This window comes from Rutidosis leptorrhynchoides, chromosome 7 (assembly GCF_046630445.1).
Source record: "Rutidosis leptorrhynchoides isolate AG116_Rl617_1_P2 chromosome 7, CSIRO_AGI_Rlap_v1, whole genome shotgun sequence".
NCBI lineage: Eukaryota > Viridiplantae > Streptophyta > Magnoliopsida > Asterales > Asteraceae > Rutidosis > Rutidosis leptorrhynchoides.
In genome coordinates, this window is record NC_092339.1 from 184,482,534 (window position 1) to 184,502,782 (window position 20,249).

General features: G+C 33.0%; 3 protein-coding genes across 3 annotated transcripts; 2 read left to right on the forward strand and 1 right to left on the reverse strand.

The window, feature by feature from the left end:
* Window positions 1–8,093: 8,093 nt before the first annotated feature.
* LOC139858567 (mitochondrial phosphate carrier protein 1, mitochondrial-like) lies at window positions 8,094–10,168 on the forward strand. Its single transcript, XM_071847405.1, has 6 exons — window positions 8,094–8,250; window positions 8,684–9,033; window positions 9,130–9,173; window positions 9,259–9,473; window positions 9,567–9,691; window positions 9,839–10,168. The coding sequence occupies exons 1-6, from the start codon at window positions 8,110–8,112 to the stop codon at window positions 9,882–9,884; spliced, it is 921 nt and encodes a 306-aa protein (XP_071703506.1). The 5' UTR covers window positions 8,094–8,109; the 3' UTR covers window positions 9,885–10,168.
* Window positions 10,169–11,614: 1,446 nt separating this feature from the next.
* Window positions 11,615–14,752, forward strand: LOC139858761 (calcium-dependent protein kinase 26-like). Its single transcript, XM_071847596.1, has 8 exons — window positions 11,615–11,646; window positions 12,054–12,844; window positions 13,078–13,221; window positions 13,306–13,458; window positions 13,722–13,837; window positions 13,923–14,090; window positions 14,176–14,400; window positions 14,523–14,752. Exons 2-8 carry the CDS (start codon window positions 12,118–12,120, stop codon window positions 14,643–14,645), a joined length of 1,656 nt encoding a protein of 551 aa, XP_071703697.1. The 5' UTR covers window positions 11,615–11,646; window positions 12,054–12,117; the 3' UTR covers window positions 14,646–14,752.
* Window positions 14,753–18,153: 3,401 nt separating this feature from the next.
* On the reverse strand, window positions 18,154–18,612 carry LOC139859823 (uncharacterized). Its single transcript, XM_071848593.1, has one exon. The coding sequence runs from the start codon at window positions 18,610–18,612 to the stop codon at window positions 18,154–18,156; it is 459 nt and encodes a 152-aa protein (XP_071704694.1).
* Between the last annotated feature and the right edge of the window lie 1,637 nt (window positions 18,613–20,249).

Consider the following 20,249-nt stretch of genomic DNA (forward strand, 5'->3'; position numbering starts at 1 on the left):
TTCCCCGCAATATATGCGTCAAAGTAAACACATCGTAACTTATGGGTTTCCCAATGTGATATCCCTCATCTTTCAAACGAAAGTCTCTTATAAACCAAGACATTCTTGGAACGTTCTTCGAATGTCTTACAAACTGATTTTGCCGTAAATAGTTGTGCCGAAGAATTCTGACCGACTCTAGACAAGATTTCATCAATCATGTCTCCGGGTAGGTCTCTTAAAATATTGGGTTGTCTATCCATTTTGTGTTTTTATACTGTAAAATAGACAAGAGTTAGATTCATAAAAAAAAATACTTATTAATACAAGCAATTTTTACATATATCATAAAGCATAAGCACACTATATTACATATATTACACCACACGAATACGACTATCTTATTCCGACTCGCTCGTTTCTTATTCTTCGGCTTTGGTTCGTTTTGCCAAGTTTCTAGGGATATATGATGTTCCCCTAATGCGAGCTGTCATTTTCCACAACGGTTTAGAAAAACCTGGTGGTTTAGAGGTTCCCGGGTCATTGTTACAATTTAAGGGCTTCGGGGGTTGACGATATATATAAAGTTCATCGGGGTTGGAATTAGATTTCTCTATTTTTATGCCCTTTCCCTTATTATTTTCTTTTGCCTTTTTAAATTCAGTTGGGGTAATTTCTATAACATCATCGGAATTCTCGTCGGAATCCGATTCATCGGAGAATTGGTAATCCTCCCAATATTTTGCTTCATTGGCAGAAACACCATTGACCATAATTAACCTTGGTCGGTTGGTTGAGGATTTTCTTTTACTTAACCGTTTTATTATTTCCCCCACCGGTTCTATGTCCTCCTCCGGTTCCTCCTCTTCCGGTTCTGATTCATCTTCCGGTTCTGATTCTTCTTCCGGTTCTTCTTCGGGAACTTGTGAATCAGTCCAATATATATTCGACTCTTCGTTATTATTAGGTGAGTCAATGGGATTTGTGCTAGAGGTAGACATCTATCACACAATATCAAACATGTTAAGAGATTAATATATCACATAATATATACATGTTAATAATATATAGTTTCCAACAAAAATGTTAAGCAATCATTTTTAAAGAAAACACGGTCGAAGTCCAGACTCACTAATGCATCCTAACAAACTCGATAAGACACACTAATGCAAATTTCTGGTTCTCTAAGACCAACGCTCGGATACCAGCTGAAATGTCCCGTTCTTATTGATTAAAAACGTTCCATATTAATTGATTTCGTTGCGAGGTTTTGACCTCTATGTGAGACGTTTTTTCAAAGACTGCATTCATTTTTAAAACAAACCATAACCTTTATTTCATAAATAAAGGTTTAAAAAGCTTTACGTAGATTATCAAATAATGATAATCCAAAATATCATGTTTACACACGACCATTACATAATGGTTTACAATACAAATATGTTACATCGAAATCAGTTTCCTGAATGCAGTTTTTACACAATATCATACAAACATGGACTCCAAATCTTGTCCTTATTTTAGTATGCAACAGCGGAAGCTCTTAGTATTCACCTGAGAATAAACATGCTTTAAACGTCAACAAAAATGTTGGTGAGTTATAGGTTTAACCTATATATATCAAATCGTAACAATAGACCACAAGATTTCATATTTCAATACACATCCCATACATAGAGATAAAAATCATTCATATGGGGAACACCTGGTAACCGACATTAACAAGATGCATATATAAGAATATCCCCATCATTCCGGGACACCCTTCGGATATGATATAAATTTTGAAGTACTAAAGCATCCGGTACTTTGGATGGGGTTTGTTAGGCCCAATAAATCTATCTTTAGGATTCGCGTCAATTAGGGTGTCTGTTCCCTAATTCTTAGATTATCAGACTTAATAAAAATGGGCATATTCGATTTCGATAATTCAACCATAGAATGTAGTTTCACGTACTTGTGTCTATTTTGTAAATCATTTATAAAACCTGCATGTATTCTCATCCCAAAAATATTAGATTTTAAAAGTGGGACTATAACTCACTTTCACAGATTTTTACTTCGTCGTGAAGTAAGACTTGGTCACTGGTTGATTCACCAACCTATAACAATATATACATATATATCAAAGTATGTTCAAAATATATTTACAACACTTTTAATATATTTTGATGTTTTAAGTTTATTAAGTCAGCTGTCCTCGTTAGTAACCTACAACTAGTTGTCCACAGTTAGATGTACAGAAATAAATCGATAAATATTATCTTGAATCAATCCAAGACCCAGTGTATATGTATCTCAATATTGATCACAACTCAAACTATATATATTTTGGAATCAACCTCAACCCTGTATAGCTAACTCCAACATTCACATATAGAGTGTCTATGGTTGTTCCGAAATATATATAGATGTGTCGACATGATAGGTCGAAACATTGTATACGTGTCTATGGTATTTCAAGATTACATAATATACAATACAAGTTGATTAAGTTATGGTTGGAATAGATTTGTTACCAATTTTCACGTAGCTAAAATGAGAAAAATTATCCAATCTTGTTTTACCAATAACTTCTTCATTTTAAATCCGTTTTGAGTGAATCAAATTGCTATGGTTTCATATTGAACTCTATTTTATGAATCTAAACAGAAAAAGTATAGGTTTATAGTCGGAAAAATAAGTTACAAGTCATTTTTGTAAAGGTAGTCATTTCAGTCGAAAGAACGACGTCTAGATGACCATTTTAGAAAACATACTTCCACTTTGAGTTTAACCATAATTTTTGGATATACTTTCATGTTCATAATAAAAATCATTTTCCCAGATTAACAACTTTTAAATCAAAGTTTATCATAGTTTTTAATTAACTAACCCAAAACAGCCCGCGGTGTTACTACGACGGCGTAAATCCGGTTTTACGGTGTTTTTCGTGTTTCCAGGTTTTAAATCATTAAGTTAGCATATCATATAGATATAGAACATGTGTTTAGTTGATTTTAAAAGTCATGTTAGAAGGATTAACTTTTATTTGCGAACAAGTTTAGGATTAACTAAACTATATTCTAGTGATTACAAGTTTAAACCTTCGAATAAGATAGCTTTATATGTATGAATCGAATGATGTTATGAACATCATTACTACCTCAAGTTCTTTGGATAAACCTACTGGAAATGAGAAAAATAGATCTAGCTTCAAAGGATCCTTGGATGGCTTGAAAGTTCTTGAAGCAGAATCATGACACGAAAACAATTTCAAGTAAGATTTCCACTCGAAATAAGATTGTTATAGTTATAGAAATTGAATTAAAGTTTGAATATGATTATTACCTTATATTAGAAAGATAACCTACTGTAAGTAACAAAGGTTTCTTGATCTTGGATGATTACTTGGAATGGATTTAGAAAACTTAGAAGTAAACTTGCAATCTTGGAAGTATTCTTGATTTTATGAAACTAGAACTTTTGGAATTTATGAAGAACACTTAGAACTTGAAGATAGAACTTGAGAGAGATCAATTAGATGAAGAAAATTGAAGAATGAAAGTGTTTGTAGGTGTTTTTGGTCGTTAGTGTATGGATTAGATATAAAGGATATGTAATTTTGTTTTCATGTAAATAAGTCATGAATGATTACTCATATTTTTGTAATTTTATTAGATATTTCATGCTAGTTGCCAAATGATGGTTCCCACATGTGTTAGGTGACTCACATGGGCTGCTAATAGCTGATCATTGGAGTGTATATACCAATAGTACATACATCTAAAAGCTGTGTATTGTACGAGTACGAATACGGGTGCATACGAGTAGAATTGTTGATGAAACTGAACGAGGATGTAATTGTAAGCATTTTTGTTAAGTAGAAGTATTTTGACAAGTGTATTGAAGTCTTTCAAAAGTGTATGAATACATATTAAAACACTACATGTATATACATTTTAACTGAGTCGTTAAGTCATCGTTAGTCGTTACATGTAAATGTTGTTTTGAAACCTTTAGGTTAACGATCTTGTTGAATGTTGTTAACCCATTGTTTATTATAACAAATGAGATGTTAAATTGTTATATTATTATGATATTATGATATTATGATATATAATATATCTTAGTATGATATATATACAGTTAAATGTCGTTACAACGATATTCGTTACATATATGTCTCGTTTCGAAATCATTAAGTTAGTAGTCTTATTTTTACATATGTATTTCATTGTTAATACACTTAATAATATATTTACTTATTATTTAACATAATTAACCAAGTGTATCAATATCTTAATATGATTCATATGTACCTAGTAAGACGTTGTTATAACGATAATCGTTATATATATCGTTTTCGAGTTTCTTAAATTAATAGTCTCATTTTTATGTATATAACTCATTGTTAAAATACCTAATGAGATACATACTTATAATAAAATCATGTTAACTATATATATAACCATATATATGTCATCGTATAGTTTTTACAAGTTTTAACGTTCGTGAATCACCGGTCAACTTGGGTGGTCAATTGTCTCTATGAAACCTATTTCAATTAATCAAGTCTTAACAAGTTTGATTGCTTAACATGTTGGAAACACTTAATCATGTAAATAACAATTTCATTTAATATATATATAAACATGGAAAAGTTCGGGTCACTACACGGCTAACCCCCCTCACCTCCTCTCTTACAGGTTTTGCTTCTTGGTGGGTGGTTGAATGGGAATGGGCGTTTGAAGATATGTTTGACAAAGCCAACTCTTATGTCTTGTCATTTTGTTTGAGTAGTCGGATATTAACATAACACCTGTTATTTGATAATAAAGTAATTAAGAACGGAGTTGCGATACTTATGTGTATGTTTGTTTATAAGGGTATGTTTCGTAAATAAGATTTTCGCTGAGTATTTAAAAAAATACGGTGTTATAGTTGGGGTCAGTCAACCTCGCTCAGCCAATTAAAAAACGACGCGTGGCCCCTGACATTTTTTGTTTTGTCAGAAGTCCAACTAACGCCCCTGAGACGTCAGGCCTAACGTCTGGTTAACAGCGTCAGGGGGCGTTAGTTTTTGCCATGTGAGTTGACGGATGGAAGGAAACACTGGGTTAGAGTTGGTCTAAATGTCATGGGATTTTTAATTAACAATACATGGAAATATGTGATTGGTTGTTATGTATAAGCTACATTTCATAACTTTGTATTTTAGTAAGACTAGAATATTCATATGTGATATGTGATATACCATATTATATAATACTAGTGAAATGACCCGTGGAACCACGGGTTTATGTTGGTTAAGATTCAACTCATAATATTCAAAAGTTAATCACCTTGTTTTGATGATGACACACAAGAACCTAGTAGTTAATCATATGTAGGACGACATGAGTTCATAAGCCTAAACTATCTCTAGCAAAAGACCAACACATAAGTAATTATCTTGGTAAAAATGCTACACGGCTGTACTACGCTCGACCGTGAAACCAACCGTGTGTGTCCTGAATCAACGAGTTCAAGTTTTTCTAAAACTGTAAATCTACGGCTGACTTCACGGACGACCGCAGCCCGACCGTAGTTTTCTCTGTTACCAAATTCATCCACTTTAAGATAAACCACTTTGAGGCATCTATAATTTATGAAACCTTTTTAAACTCACTTATAATAGTTTCCCTTTTTATCTCAAAAAAGTTTTGAACCAAAAGATGTTAATTTTTACTAATCACACCTAATGACATCTTAATGACACCTTAAGCTTGATTTAGACTAAAACACTCAAGTGTCATATCTCTTTATCCTAATGCATAGTGTCATTTAAACATACTAATAATGGTCATTAAAGTCTCAATTAAAGAGTTGCTCTCCCATTGATTTTATGTATCATTATTTGTATGAAAATGTAATTAGTTCAAGTCTAGTCAAGTTGTAACAAGAATCATTATGTTCAAACTAGACTCAAAACTAGTTCATTTAAGTTGTAACAATGTTCTAAAAGGCAAGAAACTCCCATAAGCTAAATGACAAGTGATTAAGAAAGGTTGATGAAGCTTTTGGAAGATAATGGTTTGTCAAGAGATAAAAATCTGCAATTACCTCTTTTGGTAATCAATGACAAATGGTCAAAGATTAAAAACTTTCTTCTTTAATGGACATGTCAACTTCCAAGCTTATGTCCAAAACATAAAAGGTAATGAGGATGATTTCAGAAGTAATTGGCCTTTAGTTGCAGCTATTCAAAGGACAAAAATGACCATAAGAATCAGATGTCAGAGGTACACGGTCGAACCACGGTCGACCGTGGTTCGACTGTGACGTGAGCCGTATAGCTTCCAGGCAGATTTCTCTCTCCTATAAAAGCCAAGCTTTGAAGCATTTGAAGACTCACCTCTTGCACTCATATTTTTTCATACTTACTGATATCATTCTTATGGTTAATTTGTAATCTTTTAGAGTGATTCTAGCAAGAGTACTTGTAAGCTTAAAGTTATAAGTTTACTTGTAAACTATCTTCTTAAAGGGATCTAGAGGATAGTTGTGTTTTCACTAGGATAGTTCATTAGGATCTTGTGGTAAGAGCTATAGGTGTTTGTGAAGTCTTCAAAGGGACGTAAGAGTTCACAAGGTGCGGCTTATCGAAGTACGAGTGTTGTATCCGGACACTCCACCGAGTTTGGAGTATCATAGTGAAGAAAAATCTCAATTCGTAGAATTGAGAAGTGGATTAAGGAAGATTAGTTAACATCTTCCCGAACCACTATAAATCGTTGTGTTTGTTCTCTCTTCCCTTATCTTTTTATTACAATTTGTCATATATTTGTATTGTTAGCATTATTAGAGAACAAACATTTCAAATCACACTATATCAAGTTCAAATTCAACAAAACGCAAAGAAAATTTTAAAAAATCGACTAAGTAACTATTTACCCCCCTCTAGTTACTTACAGTTTGTTTAAATGAAACAGTTTAATGATATGTTTTAGGTATTAAGTGAACGTAAATGTTAAAGTCATTTAGTTTAATGACTCGTAGAATCACATAGTCCGACAAAGAAACTCGCCAGCTGAACATTTCATCAAACACCTAAAATGCATATTAAATAATCGACATCCAATCATAAGAGAAAATATTGGTTGTTATTTTATTTTAAAAATGTAAATTAAAATATAAATTTAGAATTGATTTCCTTTTGTTTGGCTTTTATACCTTCTTGTACTCAACTCAAAATAATTGATTAAAATAATTCAAAATTATTTAATTTTAATATTTAAAATAATTACTTCATCCGTCTCATTCCAATAGTCCAGTTTTGACTTTTAAGGACTTTTTTGCACAACTTTGACCTAAAATAACTTTATTTGTGTTATATATTATTTGACGAAAGCTATACCAATGAAAACATATTTGAACATTAATTCATTCATATAAATTTTATCGAATAATATATAACACAAACAAAAATATTTTGAGTCAAAGTTTAATACAAAAGACTTTGAAAAAAGAAAGTGAACTATTGAAATTAGACAGAGTGAGTATTAATAAAATTTAATAATAATAATTAATTAATAAGATGTGATTTTAATTCAAAATTATTTAAATTAATGAGTCACTATACTTATATATATATTTTTTCTTTTTGATTTAAAAAAAAGAATTAGCTTAATAATGAGATCATCATTATAGAATTTTAGTTAATAGTTAATAGATAATTCCTAAATAATAATATCTATTTTTACCATTGATTTGTTGTAATTGAATCCGGTTTCAAAGGAAGACAAATCAAATGCCATAATTTTCTATCATAGTTTTCTAGAAGCAAATGAATTCAAAGCCATACGTAATGTCACCATCAAACTTATTTAGCATCCAATTCCCACGAATTTGGAGCTGCTAATTAAATCAAAAGTGTGACTTTAACCACCTTCTTTCACGTATTCAATACGTAGTATTTCTTTATTAACCTAACATTTGTCACTGCCAACGTGGCTCTACTTCCATCAAGAAATTGTTCCCCTTTTTCTCTCCCTTAAACCCTTTTATTATGTTCTTTCCAAACTTATAACAAAAACCCTAAAAAGTTTCAGCGATCATAAGTCACCACGTGTTTATGAATCAAATGGGTTTTCTTTAAAATTATACAAAATGAGTGATTTTAGAACAAAATTAGTGGTTGAAGGAAGTGGGATTCATTATTATGGAATTTGCACCGCCGGTGGAATGTTCAGTGCCGGCGCCACCCATCTCGCCGTTACACCTCTTGATGTCTTGAAAGTCAATATGCAGGTCTATTAATTTCCATTTTGTCTTAATTTTTCAATTTCCATTTTGAATTAATTTTTCATATAGGGCTCCTATATTAGATTTAAATGTCATATGATCTGACCCCATGTCATCAAGTATTCAACTTGGTATCAATTTGATGAATTTGTGTAATGACAATATGTACTATGACATGATGCAACATTCATGCCTTTTTTTGATTTAGCTTTTTTGTATTTTTCTGTAGGAATTTAACAACCAAAATTGGATCATAGTGTGATATAAAGTGACCCCTTGTCCTCAAACATAAAACATGGAAATCATTTGATGAATTTCTAGAATTACACTATATGCGTCATCTCTTATGTGTGTCATATTCTCATTTATAGTATTAAACATTTGATGATTTAATAACCTAAAGTTTTTTTTTTCCTTTTGGGTCAATTTTGTTAATTAGGTGAATCCTGTTAAGTTTCATAGTATTGCTTCTGGTTTGAATATATTATGGAAAGAAGAAGGTCCATCTTCTTTATGGAGAGGTTGGTCTGGAAAGTTATTCGGGTATGGTGTTCAAGGTGGATTCAAGTTTGGTCTATATGAGTTTTTCAAAAGACGTTACACAGATGTACTCGCGGATGAAAGACAAAGTGTTGTATTTTTTCTGAGTAGTGCATCTGCTCAAGTATTTGCTGACATCGCTCTTTGTCCATTTGAAGCCGTAAAAGTTCGTGTTCAAACACAACCTAATTTCGCTAAAGGGTTGTCTGATGGCTTTCCTAAACTATATGCCCGAGAAGGAGTTTCTGGGTATGTTGAAATATTGAACACTGTTAATATTAATGAATTTTATGAATTTTTACGTGTTAATTGTATAAAGTGACAGCTCTTTTGTAATGATTGCAGCTTTTACAAGGGACTCCTTCCACTTTGGGGACGTAATCTTCCTTGTAAGATATGTTTATAATTATTTGTATAACAAATGTCGTTCAAATCCTTTATCATTATTTGTGTCTAATGTGTTCGATTTCGCAGTCTCGATGATCATGTTTTCGACGTTTGAGCATTCAGTGGACCTTATTTATAGAAAGTTTTTGCAAAAGAGAAAGGAAGAATGCTCAAGAACTCAACAATTAGGGGTGACATGTTTGGCAGGGTATACTGCGGGTGCTGTGGGTACTGTAATTTCAAATCCAGCTGATAATATTGTGTCTTCTTTATATAACAAAAAAGCCAACACAATTATGCAGGTATGTTTTTTTTTTTTGGTTAATTTTAATGAACAGATGGTTTATTAGGTGTTACAACTTACAATACGGTTAATATGGTTTCACATTTTTTAGGCTGCAAGGAACATTGGGATGATGAATTTGTTCACAAGAAGTCTTCCGATAAGGGTTGCGCTTGTGGGACCAGTTGTGACTCTGCAATGGTTTTTCTATGATACCATTAAAGTGCTTAATGGACTGTAAGTGTACATTATCCTCTTTAATTGTTAACTATCCGATTATTATCTTTTAGATTTACATAATCATTTTTGTAACGTACATCAAACACCCAGAAAAAAAAAAAAAAAAATTCTAATAAGAAGTTGAATGTTTTGTTAATATTATAGGCCTACGAGTGGAGGGCTTAGTAGAAGTATAGAAGGAGCTCCATGAAGTAAATTATACTCTATAGCTATCAAGCAATAGCAGCATTCACGGTGTATAAAACATAACCATGTTACATCAAAGTCCCTTTTGAATATGAATTTGATGCGTGCGAGTATGGCTTATGCTAATTTGTTATGTATTCAACATAGGTGATGATTTTTTTCTTTTGTTTAGATAATTACAGTATAGTACATAGTTGAGTTGATGATTAGAGAAACTAAAAGAGATCTACATTATTCACAGATTGATAGATTGTAATTCAATAAAGAAAGAAACTGACATTTCTTCAATGTGCCTGCTCTGTTTTTTAACTGTAAAGAAAATGTTGTTCTATCTCATTTCTTATGAGGTTGATTTTCGTATGAAAATTTTGAACCTCAATCCTGAGGTTGTATGTTCAAGTTCTGATATTTGCTGTAGTTATATATTCTGGATAATATGAGTTAATTGACTTTTAAAAAAATGGAAAACTGAAATGAAAAGAAAAGAAAAATGATAGATGTCCTCAAACAAGCTATTCTTTCTTATTACCAAAAGACTTTATAGTCTTATGGTAGGCTGGTAGCTAAAGAGTCCATGGGTATTATGCGAGTTTGCTGGGTTTTTTTTTTTTTTTTTTTTTTTGGCTAAAATAACGATAACATTAAAGCAAAGTCTTTTTCATCAATAGATGAAAAGGATGAAAAAGACGAACAGAGAAACAAACGAAACAAAAACGCTACAAGGCTCGGATACAGAAAATGATCTCTAAAACTAACCAAAGAGAAAAGCTAACTAACTCGAGCCTTGAGCACCTGGATCACTAAAACGATCCCGAACCAAAAACAAATACAAGAACCGATATTTATTATATTTTACTAATAACGGCCTTTAAAACTACTATAATTTATAAAATAGTTTATGTTTAAATGACACTACTAAATAATTAGTAAGATCGTTATTACTGTTACTATATTAACTATTAGACAAAAATTGTGAATAATAATCAGGGGCATTTTTTTATTTTTATTTTACTTTTTCCTTCCTTTTTCCAAATAAAGCCCCCCAACTTTGTTCAAAAAATAAAAGCGACACCCCCAAACAGAGGGGTAAAGTGTCAAATAACTATTTTCATAAAAAATCTTACATAAACTCCACCCAAATATTCAACGGGTCATATCTTCTCGCTCGCAACGAGTTAAATTTTTCCGAAAACATCGTTAAACTCGAAATAATTTTAGGAACACAATGTCACTAACTATAGGCAAAACGGGCGCTTTTTAAAAAACGATAAATATTTGAGGTACTTTTCATACACGTTGATTTTGCGTTAAATTTTTAAAAGTCGACAATTCCATAGCGAAACGCGGATATGTAAAATAACATTTAAATTTTTGACAAGTTATACCTTTTAGTTCGACTCGAGTTGCGCTTCAACGACATGATCGTTAGCCGCGAAATAATTTTACAAACTAAACACAATAAAATACATTAAAAATCGAACCCCGACGCGAAGTAAGGGTTAGCACAAAATGATCAAAATAGCCCTCATAGCTAGAGTCATTTAGAAAACTCGTATGAAAAGATAAATAAAATAAATTAAAGGATAAAAACATGTTGGAAAAAGTCAAAGTGGTTTGTCAAGTGGTCATTGAGACAGGAACATAATCCAATAAATATTTTATCAAAAAACAACAACAACAAGAGGGGAAGTCAGTTTCCATATTCAAAATCATTTTCCAATTTTTCTTTCATCATCATCATCAGACATATGAATCCAACAAAACATGTATGTATGCTCTACATTTTACTAAATTCATCCTCATTTTAAGATTTCCCATGTGCGGTTTGTATGGAATCAACAGGTTCAACTTTCTTTGTGTCCGTTTCAATAATTGTTCATATGGGTCATGTTTCAATCAGGAAAGGAAAAAAAAAAACATATGTTATGTTTAATATTCGATACAGTTATAATGAATGAATCAAAGATAATTGGTCCGATCTATAACGTGCGTCTGTATTTTCTATTTTTCTGAATAGATTTTGTATGCTTGTTATTTATTTCATTTTCAATTTGTTTTGGTTCACAATTGCATATAAAAATTACTGTCTTTGAGTTTTATGATTGTTGATATTGTGTTATGACTTATGTGGATGTTGTGTGCCTAATTTATTACAAATGATGTTTGTTTGCAGTAAATTCAATGAATAAAGAACGAGTTTTCGGTTTTTATCTTTTGAAGGGAGATTGAATACTTTTATGGGCAATAGTTGTTGCGGATCTTTTGGAGGAAAAAAACTAAAAGCTTCAAAAAAACCCGAAAAACGATCATCAAATTTCAAGAAACGCGCTTCATCTAGCCAAGTTAAGAACTCGAACACTCGACAAATATATATACACCAAGAAAAATATACCAAGTCCAAACCTAAGCCTCAAATTGTTCCCAAAATAGACGACGACACAATGAACCGCCAAGCGTTTTATGTTATCGGTCATCAAACACCAAATATTCGTGACCTTTACACATTGGGTCAAAAACTAGGCCAAGGTCAATTCGGTACTACCTATTTATGCACTGAGAATTCAAGTGGTATAGATTACGCTTGTAAATCGATCTCAAAAAGGAAATTGATTTCGAAAGAGGATGTTGAGGATGTGAGGAGGGAGATTCAAATAATGCACCATTTGGCGGGGCACACGAATATTGTGACCATAAAAGGTGCATATGAGGATCCTTTGTATGTTCATATTGTGATGGAGCTTTGTAATGGTGGAGAATTGTTTGATAGGATCATTCAAAAGGGTAATTATAGTGAAAGAAAAGCGGCTGAACTGATTAAGATTATCGTTGGTGTTGTTCAAGCGTGCCATTCGCTTGGAGTTATGCATCGAGATTTAAAGCCTGAAAATTTCTTGTTGGTTAATCGGGATGATGATTTTTCACTTAAGGCCATCGATTTTGGTCTCTCGATTTTCTTTAAACCAGGTATAAAAGTTTTAGATTTTTCTAATGATAATGAGCATAACAGTGTTATATAATTCAATAATCGTCTCTTCAAAGTCAACATATAACCGCTATGTACGACATTTTTATGCACATTAACGACAACTCTAAGGTCTGCAGTTAGACAATACGAAAATTAATAGTGAACAAGTGTTCTCAAGAGTTTATTTTTTTTTTTCTCTTTTTTGTTATGAAATTTGTTGTTGTTGGTTTAGGTCAAATTTTCACAGATGTGGTTGGAAGCCCATATTATGTGGCTCCTGAGGTATTGTTAAAACGTTACGGGCCAGAAGCAGATGTATGGACAGCAGGGGTGATACTTTACATACTTTTATGCGGTGTACCGCCATTTTGGGCTGGTATGTGTTAGAAAATTACGAAAACATGTTACGAATTTCATTCAAAGAATTTTTGTTAATGCTCATTCAACTATGTTTATGTAGAAACACAACAAGGTATATTTGATGCAGTTCTGAAAGGAAATCTAGACTTTGAGTCAGATCCGTGGCCCCTGATATCTGACAGCGCAAAAGATCTTATAAAGAAGATGATATGTTCTCGACCATCAGATCGCTTAACAGCACACGAAGTTCTCTGTACGCTTTCTTACTTTTTGCTTACGTTGTAACTAACGAAAGTTATGTCTGTAAATACAAATATCACTGCAAGAATATACATCTAACATGTTTAAATATTCATTAGACAAAATTACGCGGTTGGTCACCTAAAATTGCATGATAGCCACTTATGTTTTTTGTTTGATGTGGTTGGTCACCCATGTATGCACTAGTTACGCGGTTGGTCCCTAGATCTAACGAACGTTAAATTTTTCCGATAAAATTAGTCATGATACGTGCAGGTCATCCGTGGATATGTGAAAATGGCGTTGCTCCAGACATAGAACTGGATCCTGCAGTTCTATCGCGTCTGAAGCAGTTTTCTGCAATGAATAAGTTAAAGAAAATGGCTTTACGGGTATGTAAACGGCATCATAAAACTCGTAAGACATTTAGAAAAATTTCATTTCTCAAAAGAAATATATTCAATATTTTGTTATTAGGTTATAGCCGAGAGCTTATCCGAAGAGGAGATTGCTGGTTTGAAAGAAATGTTCAAGGCGATGGATACCGATAATAGTGGTGCAATCACATTTGATGAACTAAAAGCCGGTCTAAGAAAGTTTGGTTCTACATTAAAGGATACTGAAATCAAAGACCTTATGGATGCAGTAAGACTATTTGTATTAAAAAAGCTATTTTTGTACCTAAAATGTGTGAAAAAATAGCTAAATAACTAGTACTATTACTTTTCAGGCTGATGTTGATAACAGTGGGACAATCGACTATGGAGAATTTGTAGCTGCTACGATTCATTTAAACAAATTGGAACGAGAGGAACATTTGGTTGCTGCGTTTCAGTATTTTGACAAGGATGGAAGTGGTTATATAACAGTTGACGAAGTTCAACAGGCGTGTGCAGATTATCATATTACTGATTTTCTTGTGGAGGATATTATTAAAGAAGTTGATCAAGATAACGTGAGTCGAAAATTGAATAGTTTTACGTATATATCTATCTACTTAGCTTTATTATTATTATTATTATTATTATTATTAACACGGGTTAATGAATAATAATAATGAATGTGGTTAATTTTCAGGATGGGAGGATTGACTATGGGGAATTTGTGGCTATGATGATAAAAGGAAATGCAGGTGTAGGTCGACGAACGATGAGGAATAGTGTGAATATTAGCATGAGAAATTCACCTCGCGCTGTCTAGTAACTTGTTCTTGAACATATGCAAATGCTGTAATGTTTTATTGTTGTTGTAATATTGTATCTTGTGGGATGATTTTCGTTTCCTAAAAGAATGATACATTCACTAAATGTGTGCACTGCTTTTGTTTTTTGTTTTTTCCCAAATAGATGTAAAATTAAATGAAGCGATCAAAGAATCGGATGAGTTACAAGTAGGGCTGTTAACGAACCAAGTTTTTAACGAACTACTCGAGTTCGAGCTCGGAGCTTTACCGACTTCGAACTCGAGTCGAGTTCGAACATAAAATATTGTTCGATTAGTTTCACGAGCAGAGTATAAAAAAATTAATATTCGACTCGCTCGAATACTCGTTTAATAGTTGAACGAGTTAATAAGGCGAGCTACACAAAACATGTAGAAGAATACATTATTGCAGCATAAAGGAAGATTTGAACTCAAGAACACATGGATTAGACTCATGATTTTACCACTAAACTGTAAGTTGTTTTTGTTATAATCTTGATATTAAATTAAATATTAATTATTCAAATAGATTATTTATTATTAAAAAAATATATTGTAGATAATATTTGGGCTAACTTGCAGGCATTACCCTTACATATTAACAGTCACCTCAATCTCTGTCGTTTCCTTCCTAAAACTGCTAAAACACCATTCCATCCGCTTATATAAAAAAAAAACCTCACTTGCCTTTCTGTCCGTCTCTCATCATCTGTGGGCGATTACTCACCTCTGCTTGCGACTATTCGCCAAATCTAGGGTTTCCACCTCTTTGAAAACATTCCGATTTAACCATGTGTTTCTCTGATTTCGTGGGTGAACCATCATCTCTTTCAGCGGCAGCCCAGGCCAGGCCAGGCCTAGTGAGGATCTTGGTTTCTCATTATATTTTACTAGTGCAGTTGGAAAAATGGGCGGGTTGGGGATGGGACAAAGTGGGTAACTTTTTGGTATGGGTTGCTTTGACCCAAAACATTTATTTTTCAAAGTTTTTATAAACAATAGTGTATCAATTTAATCATTATATTTCTGTGAAAATAATCAGATTTCTTGCATAAGTTGATTTATACGTTATATGCGTTAAACATACACTTCGGGGATTTTATTTACTCCTCTTAAATTAAAACAACCCACGTCAATTAGTATTTACGTCCAAATCACTTCCTGTAAATCATTGAATACAGGATTTGGTCAATTTTTAACAATGTGCTTTTTTGATACCAAATTTATGTCTAAAGTTCAGGTTCAGGGAGCCGTTGATCTCTGGAGTACCTATGACGGTCATCGAAGGTAACCACGAGATTGAGCCACAAGCTGTCAGAGTCACTTTTGAATCATATCTTAAAAGGTTTGCAGTCCCGTCTGGCAAGTCTGGCTCGGACACCAATCTCTACTACTCATTTGATGCTGGAGGTGTACATTTCATCATGTTAGGAGCATATATTGACTACAATACGACAGGTAAAGTATAAGCGCCCATATAGATCCAGGAATTTTTTCGACGGGTGCAGAATGTTAAAATTTTGAAGAAAAATGAACAGAAAACGGGGCCAAAATGTCAACTTTTAGCATACAGGTACACTAAACAAGAAATGGGTCGTCAGGGTCGGCCGACCCCGGTTGACCCTTCTATGTCCGCCCCTACGCCCATATATAATGCAATCATATAATGCTGGTAATCGAAAAGAATTGAATCTGGCATCATCTTTTTAGGTGCACAGTATTCGTGGCTTAAAAAAGACTGAAGTCAATTAAACCTAAGTGTGACACCTTGGTTAGTCGCTGCATGGCATTCCCCTTGGTATAATAGTTACTCGTCACATTATCAAGAATTCGAGTGTATGAGGCTAGGAATGGAGCAACTTCTGTATCAATATCGTGTTGACATTGTTTTTGTTATAATCTTGATTAACATTTTTGAATTAATTGCAATTTGTGGTTCATTTAGAGAAAATGATTGCACTGATTTAACCGCAGATGATAAAAAAAAAAAAAAAAATGTATCTTTCTTTAAAAATGACAAAAGCCTTTTTAATGATGAAATCATAGTTATTACTCCATAAGGTTAAGTATAGGGATAGCAAAAAAAAAAACTTGTATCCGATAGGGAAACCCGAAACCCGATATTTTAGGGGTGGTTTCGGGCCGGTTCTCTACGGTCGGGTATGAGGATGGTTTTTAATTTTTCAGTTGGTCCGGGTGCCGGGATGGTTTTAACACAAACACAATTATCCAGCCCGTATACCAGAAATGACCCGAGTTCGTAAACCCAGCCCATAAACCCGATAACTCGGCCCGTATGCCAGATTACTCAGCCCATATACCCAATTACCCTACTAGTATACCCGAAAAAGACTCGAATACCCGTGAGAAATCCCTTTTACCCGATAGTTCCCAAGTAAATGGGGACGTGAATATCCGTAGAAAAATCCGTTTACCAGCTACTTAGTAACTAAATGGGACACAGTAGGTTTCGATCCGGATTTGGGACAAGTTTTTAAATCAGATTCGGGTCTGAGATTACCTAAACCCTGTCCAATGCCATTTTAGTTAAGTTGCGAAAGAAAACTGGAATTTATTTGTATTACAGAAAGTTGTTCAAGTCCAAAAGACATGGTCATATGGCTGAATCATGACAGCAAGCAAAACACCACTTTAATATATGGCATTGCTATCTTCCACCGACACTTACTTTCTTAAAGATTTTTATATCTTCAATTTGAAAAAATGACAATTATTACTGTAACTATTAAAATAGTTTATTAATTACTTATTAAACCAAGAATCTTGAATTATGCAAGTAGATTAAGATACGGAGTACTAGCTAAAAAGTAACATGGGTTTGCTTCTATTCCTCCTTCCTTCTCATTCTAAATTCGCTCTGTCCATTTTTTATTCTAGAAATTAATAACAAATTCGCTAAGGCTATTAGCTAATAAAATTAATTAATGTGTTTTGTTAACTTATTGTTATGCAGTGACGTGTAATTAATTTCTTTAAATAAAAGAATGAAAAATATTATTAATCTTCGCATAAAAATTAAATTTAAATTATTTATTATTATCAAATGTAAATGTTACATAATAATTAAAATTTTTGATTAAGTTAAATACAATGCAATATACACTATATAGAAATACACGGTATCAAAACCCTTTATAAATGGGTAATTAATTTGGAAATAGTGTAGTTAATAGATTTAATCATCATCCTTATTAAAAATAATAATGCAAAGAAATAAATAAATACGGAGTAAATAAATAAAAGATATTTGCAAGGAACAAAAAACGGAGTTGTTTTCCAATGAAATTACTCTCAAGAGAAAATTGTGAACTGTTTTTACAACATATTGCAATTTTTTCTATAGATTCAAACAACACATAAAGCTTTCTTCAATTCTTACATGCAAAAAAATAATTAAAAAATTAATAGAAGCATAACAATTCAGAAATCAACTATAACAAGAATTCAAATAATCAAATATAATACCCATAGAATTGATATATGATTAAATGGCAGATGGCTTCAATGAATTGGAGCGGATAGTTTGAGGAAGTCCGGGTTGATCCGACTTGACTAGCTTCCGGATCTCGGATCTGAACTTATAAAGAATGTGTCTCCAACTTCCTTTATTATTGGAACCAAGAACACAAGTTTCTTCATGGTTCATTTCAAGATCTTGGGCAAAAACTGGTTTCCTAGAAAGAATCCAATCCCAGCCACGGTCCCACCAGCTTTTAAGTGACGTGGATGCTGACTCACCCATTGAAGACACAGATTTGGAACCGCGTAATGCCCATGCGGTCGTGCTGGATATTGTCGGCCGTTGGATCGGAAATGTATCGAATGATGATGTGAATGAATTTCTACGTCGCATCCCAGCCGTTTCGGGCGGGGATGCATCTTTGGTGGTGTGAGAAACAGGAAGGGAATTATTTTTGTTGAAGGTTTGGAATATGGATGTCATGGTGTTCTATTTTTTTTTTTTTTTTTTTAAGAGTTGGAGGTGAATGGGAATAAGGGAGTGAATGAATGGTGAGAATGAAGTACGAACAGAAAGTTGAATTATGGTGAAGGGGAATTGTATCAGAGGAAGGTTGTGAGTCACTTAACATACATTATTTAAATATTAGTATCCTTTTATTTTAATTTTCATTATTTCTTGACAAAATTATCCCCGTCATCCTTCAACATATAGTGAAATTATAGGCGTCGCGTCGTCCTCAAAGTTTTTTTTTTGTTTTTTTACGTTCGTCGTCACTAAATTTGCATTTTATAACGTATGTCGTGCTTCTGTTTACTGTTCGTCTATTTGAACCATTAACCTTCAGCATGTGCCAAACATGTGAGGGCAATTATGTCATTTTCACTCTTTGAAAGTTTAAGGACAAACGATGTAATTTTGTCTTTCTTCCTTTCTTCCCTTATCTTCAACTTCATCCCCAATCCCCAATATTTTACAAACCCTGGTTTCATTGTATCAGTCTCTAACAGCAGCGATTAACATAAAATATGAAGAATCGATGACTAAAACTGCAACAAATTTGCAGAATTCATGATGAACAAGCACAGTGAACTTGAAATTCAAAAACGAAATTCGTTGCGTTTTAGTACGTGATTCCTTTACAAAATATGCTTCAAATCGAACGTCTAACAATCATTGATCAAAATCATAATCTGAAACATATCATACATCACGAATTTTATCATGATCGATACAGTTGACTTTTTGAGATGAAGTTTGACTTCATGAATTCATCCTTGATTTGGAGAATTAGGATTTGAGACTTTCCAGGTAGTTTCACCGTATGAATTTACACAACTTTGCACTTTTACATTTCGTTCTATCATTTTGATTTGGAGAATTAGGATTTGAGACGATGATGATGAAGTTGAATCCATATCTGTAACCCTAAAATCGAAATAGCAACCAGATCTGTGACCCCAATCGATGTCGTGACCCGTCCAAATCCATAAGGATGAGTACGATAACATATGGTTACATTGCGAGGTATTGCCCTCTATATGATACATTTTACAAATATTGCATTCGTTTTTAAAAGACAAACTTTCATTATATCGAAAGTTGACAGGTATGCATACCATTTCATAAAATCCAAACTATAAATGACCTAATCTGTCATTTGCTTTAATAATAATCTCTATTGAACTCAACGACTCGAATGCAATGTCTTTTGAAATATGTCATGAATGACTCCAAGTAATATCTCTAAAATGAGCAAATGCACAGCGGAAGATTTCTTTCAAAACTGAGAATAAACATGCTTTCAAGTGTCAACCAAAATGTTGGTGAGTTCATTAGTTTATCATAATCAATCAATTCCATAATTTTAATAGACCACAAGATTTCATTTTTATTTCTCATAAAATCATTCATATGGATTGAACACCTGGTAACCGACATTAACAAAATGCATCGAGAATATCCCCATATATAATCATCGAAGTACTAAAGCAGTTCAAATTCTCTGACTGGGGCGTGTCAAAGCCCATAGATCTATCTTTAGGATTCGCGTCAATTCGTGGCAATTATAATAAACACCAATTCTTAGGCTACCAAGTTCAACAAGGGTGATATCCGGT

Bases quoted from the DNA above. Each gene is read 5' to 3' on its own strand.
- LOC139858567 (XM_071847405.1), top strand. From the start codon at position 8,110: ATGAGTGATTTTAGAACAAAATTAGTGGTTGAAGGAAGTGGGATTCAT. The intron at 8,251-8,683 runs GTCTATTAATTT...TTTGTTAATTAG, and splicing joins TCTTGAAAGTCAATATGCAG to GTGAATCCTGTTAAGTTTCA. The intron at 9,174-9,258 runs GTAAGATATGTT...TCGATTTCGCAG, and splicing joins TTGGGGACGTAATCTTCCTT to TCTCGATGATCATGTTTTCG.
- LOC139858761 (XM_071847596.1), top strand. From the start codon at position 12,118: ATGGGCAATAGTTGTTGCGGATCTTTTGGAGGAAAAAAACTAAAAGCT. The intron at 13,222-13,305 runs GTATGTGTTAGA...ATGTTTATGTAG, and splicing joins TGTACCGCCATTTTGGGCTG to AAACACAACAAGGTATATTT. The intron at 13,838-13,922 runs GTATGTAAACGG...TTTTGTTATTAG, and splicing joins TAAAGAAAATGGCTTTACGG to GTTATAGCCGAGAGCTTATC.
- LOC139859823 (XM_071848593.1), bottom strand. From the start codon at position 18,612: ATGACATCCATATTCCAAACCTTCAACAAAAATAATTCCCTTCCTGTT.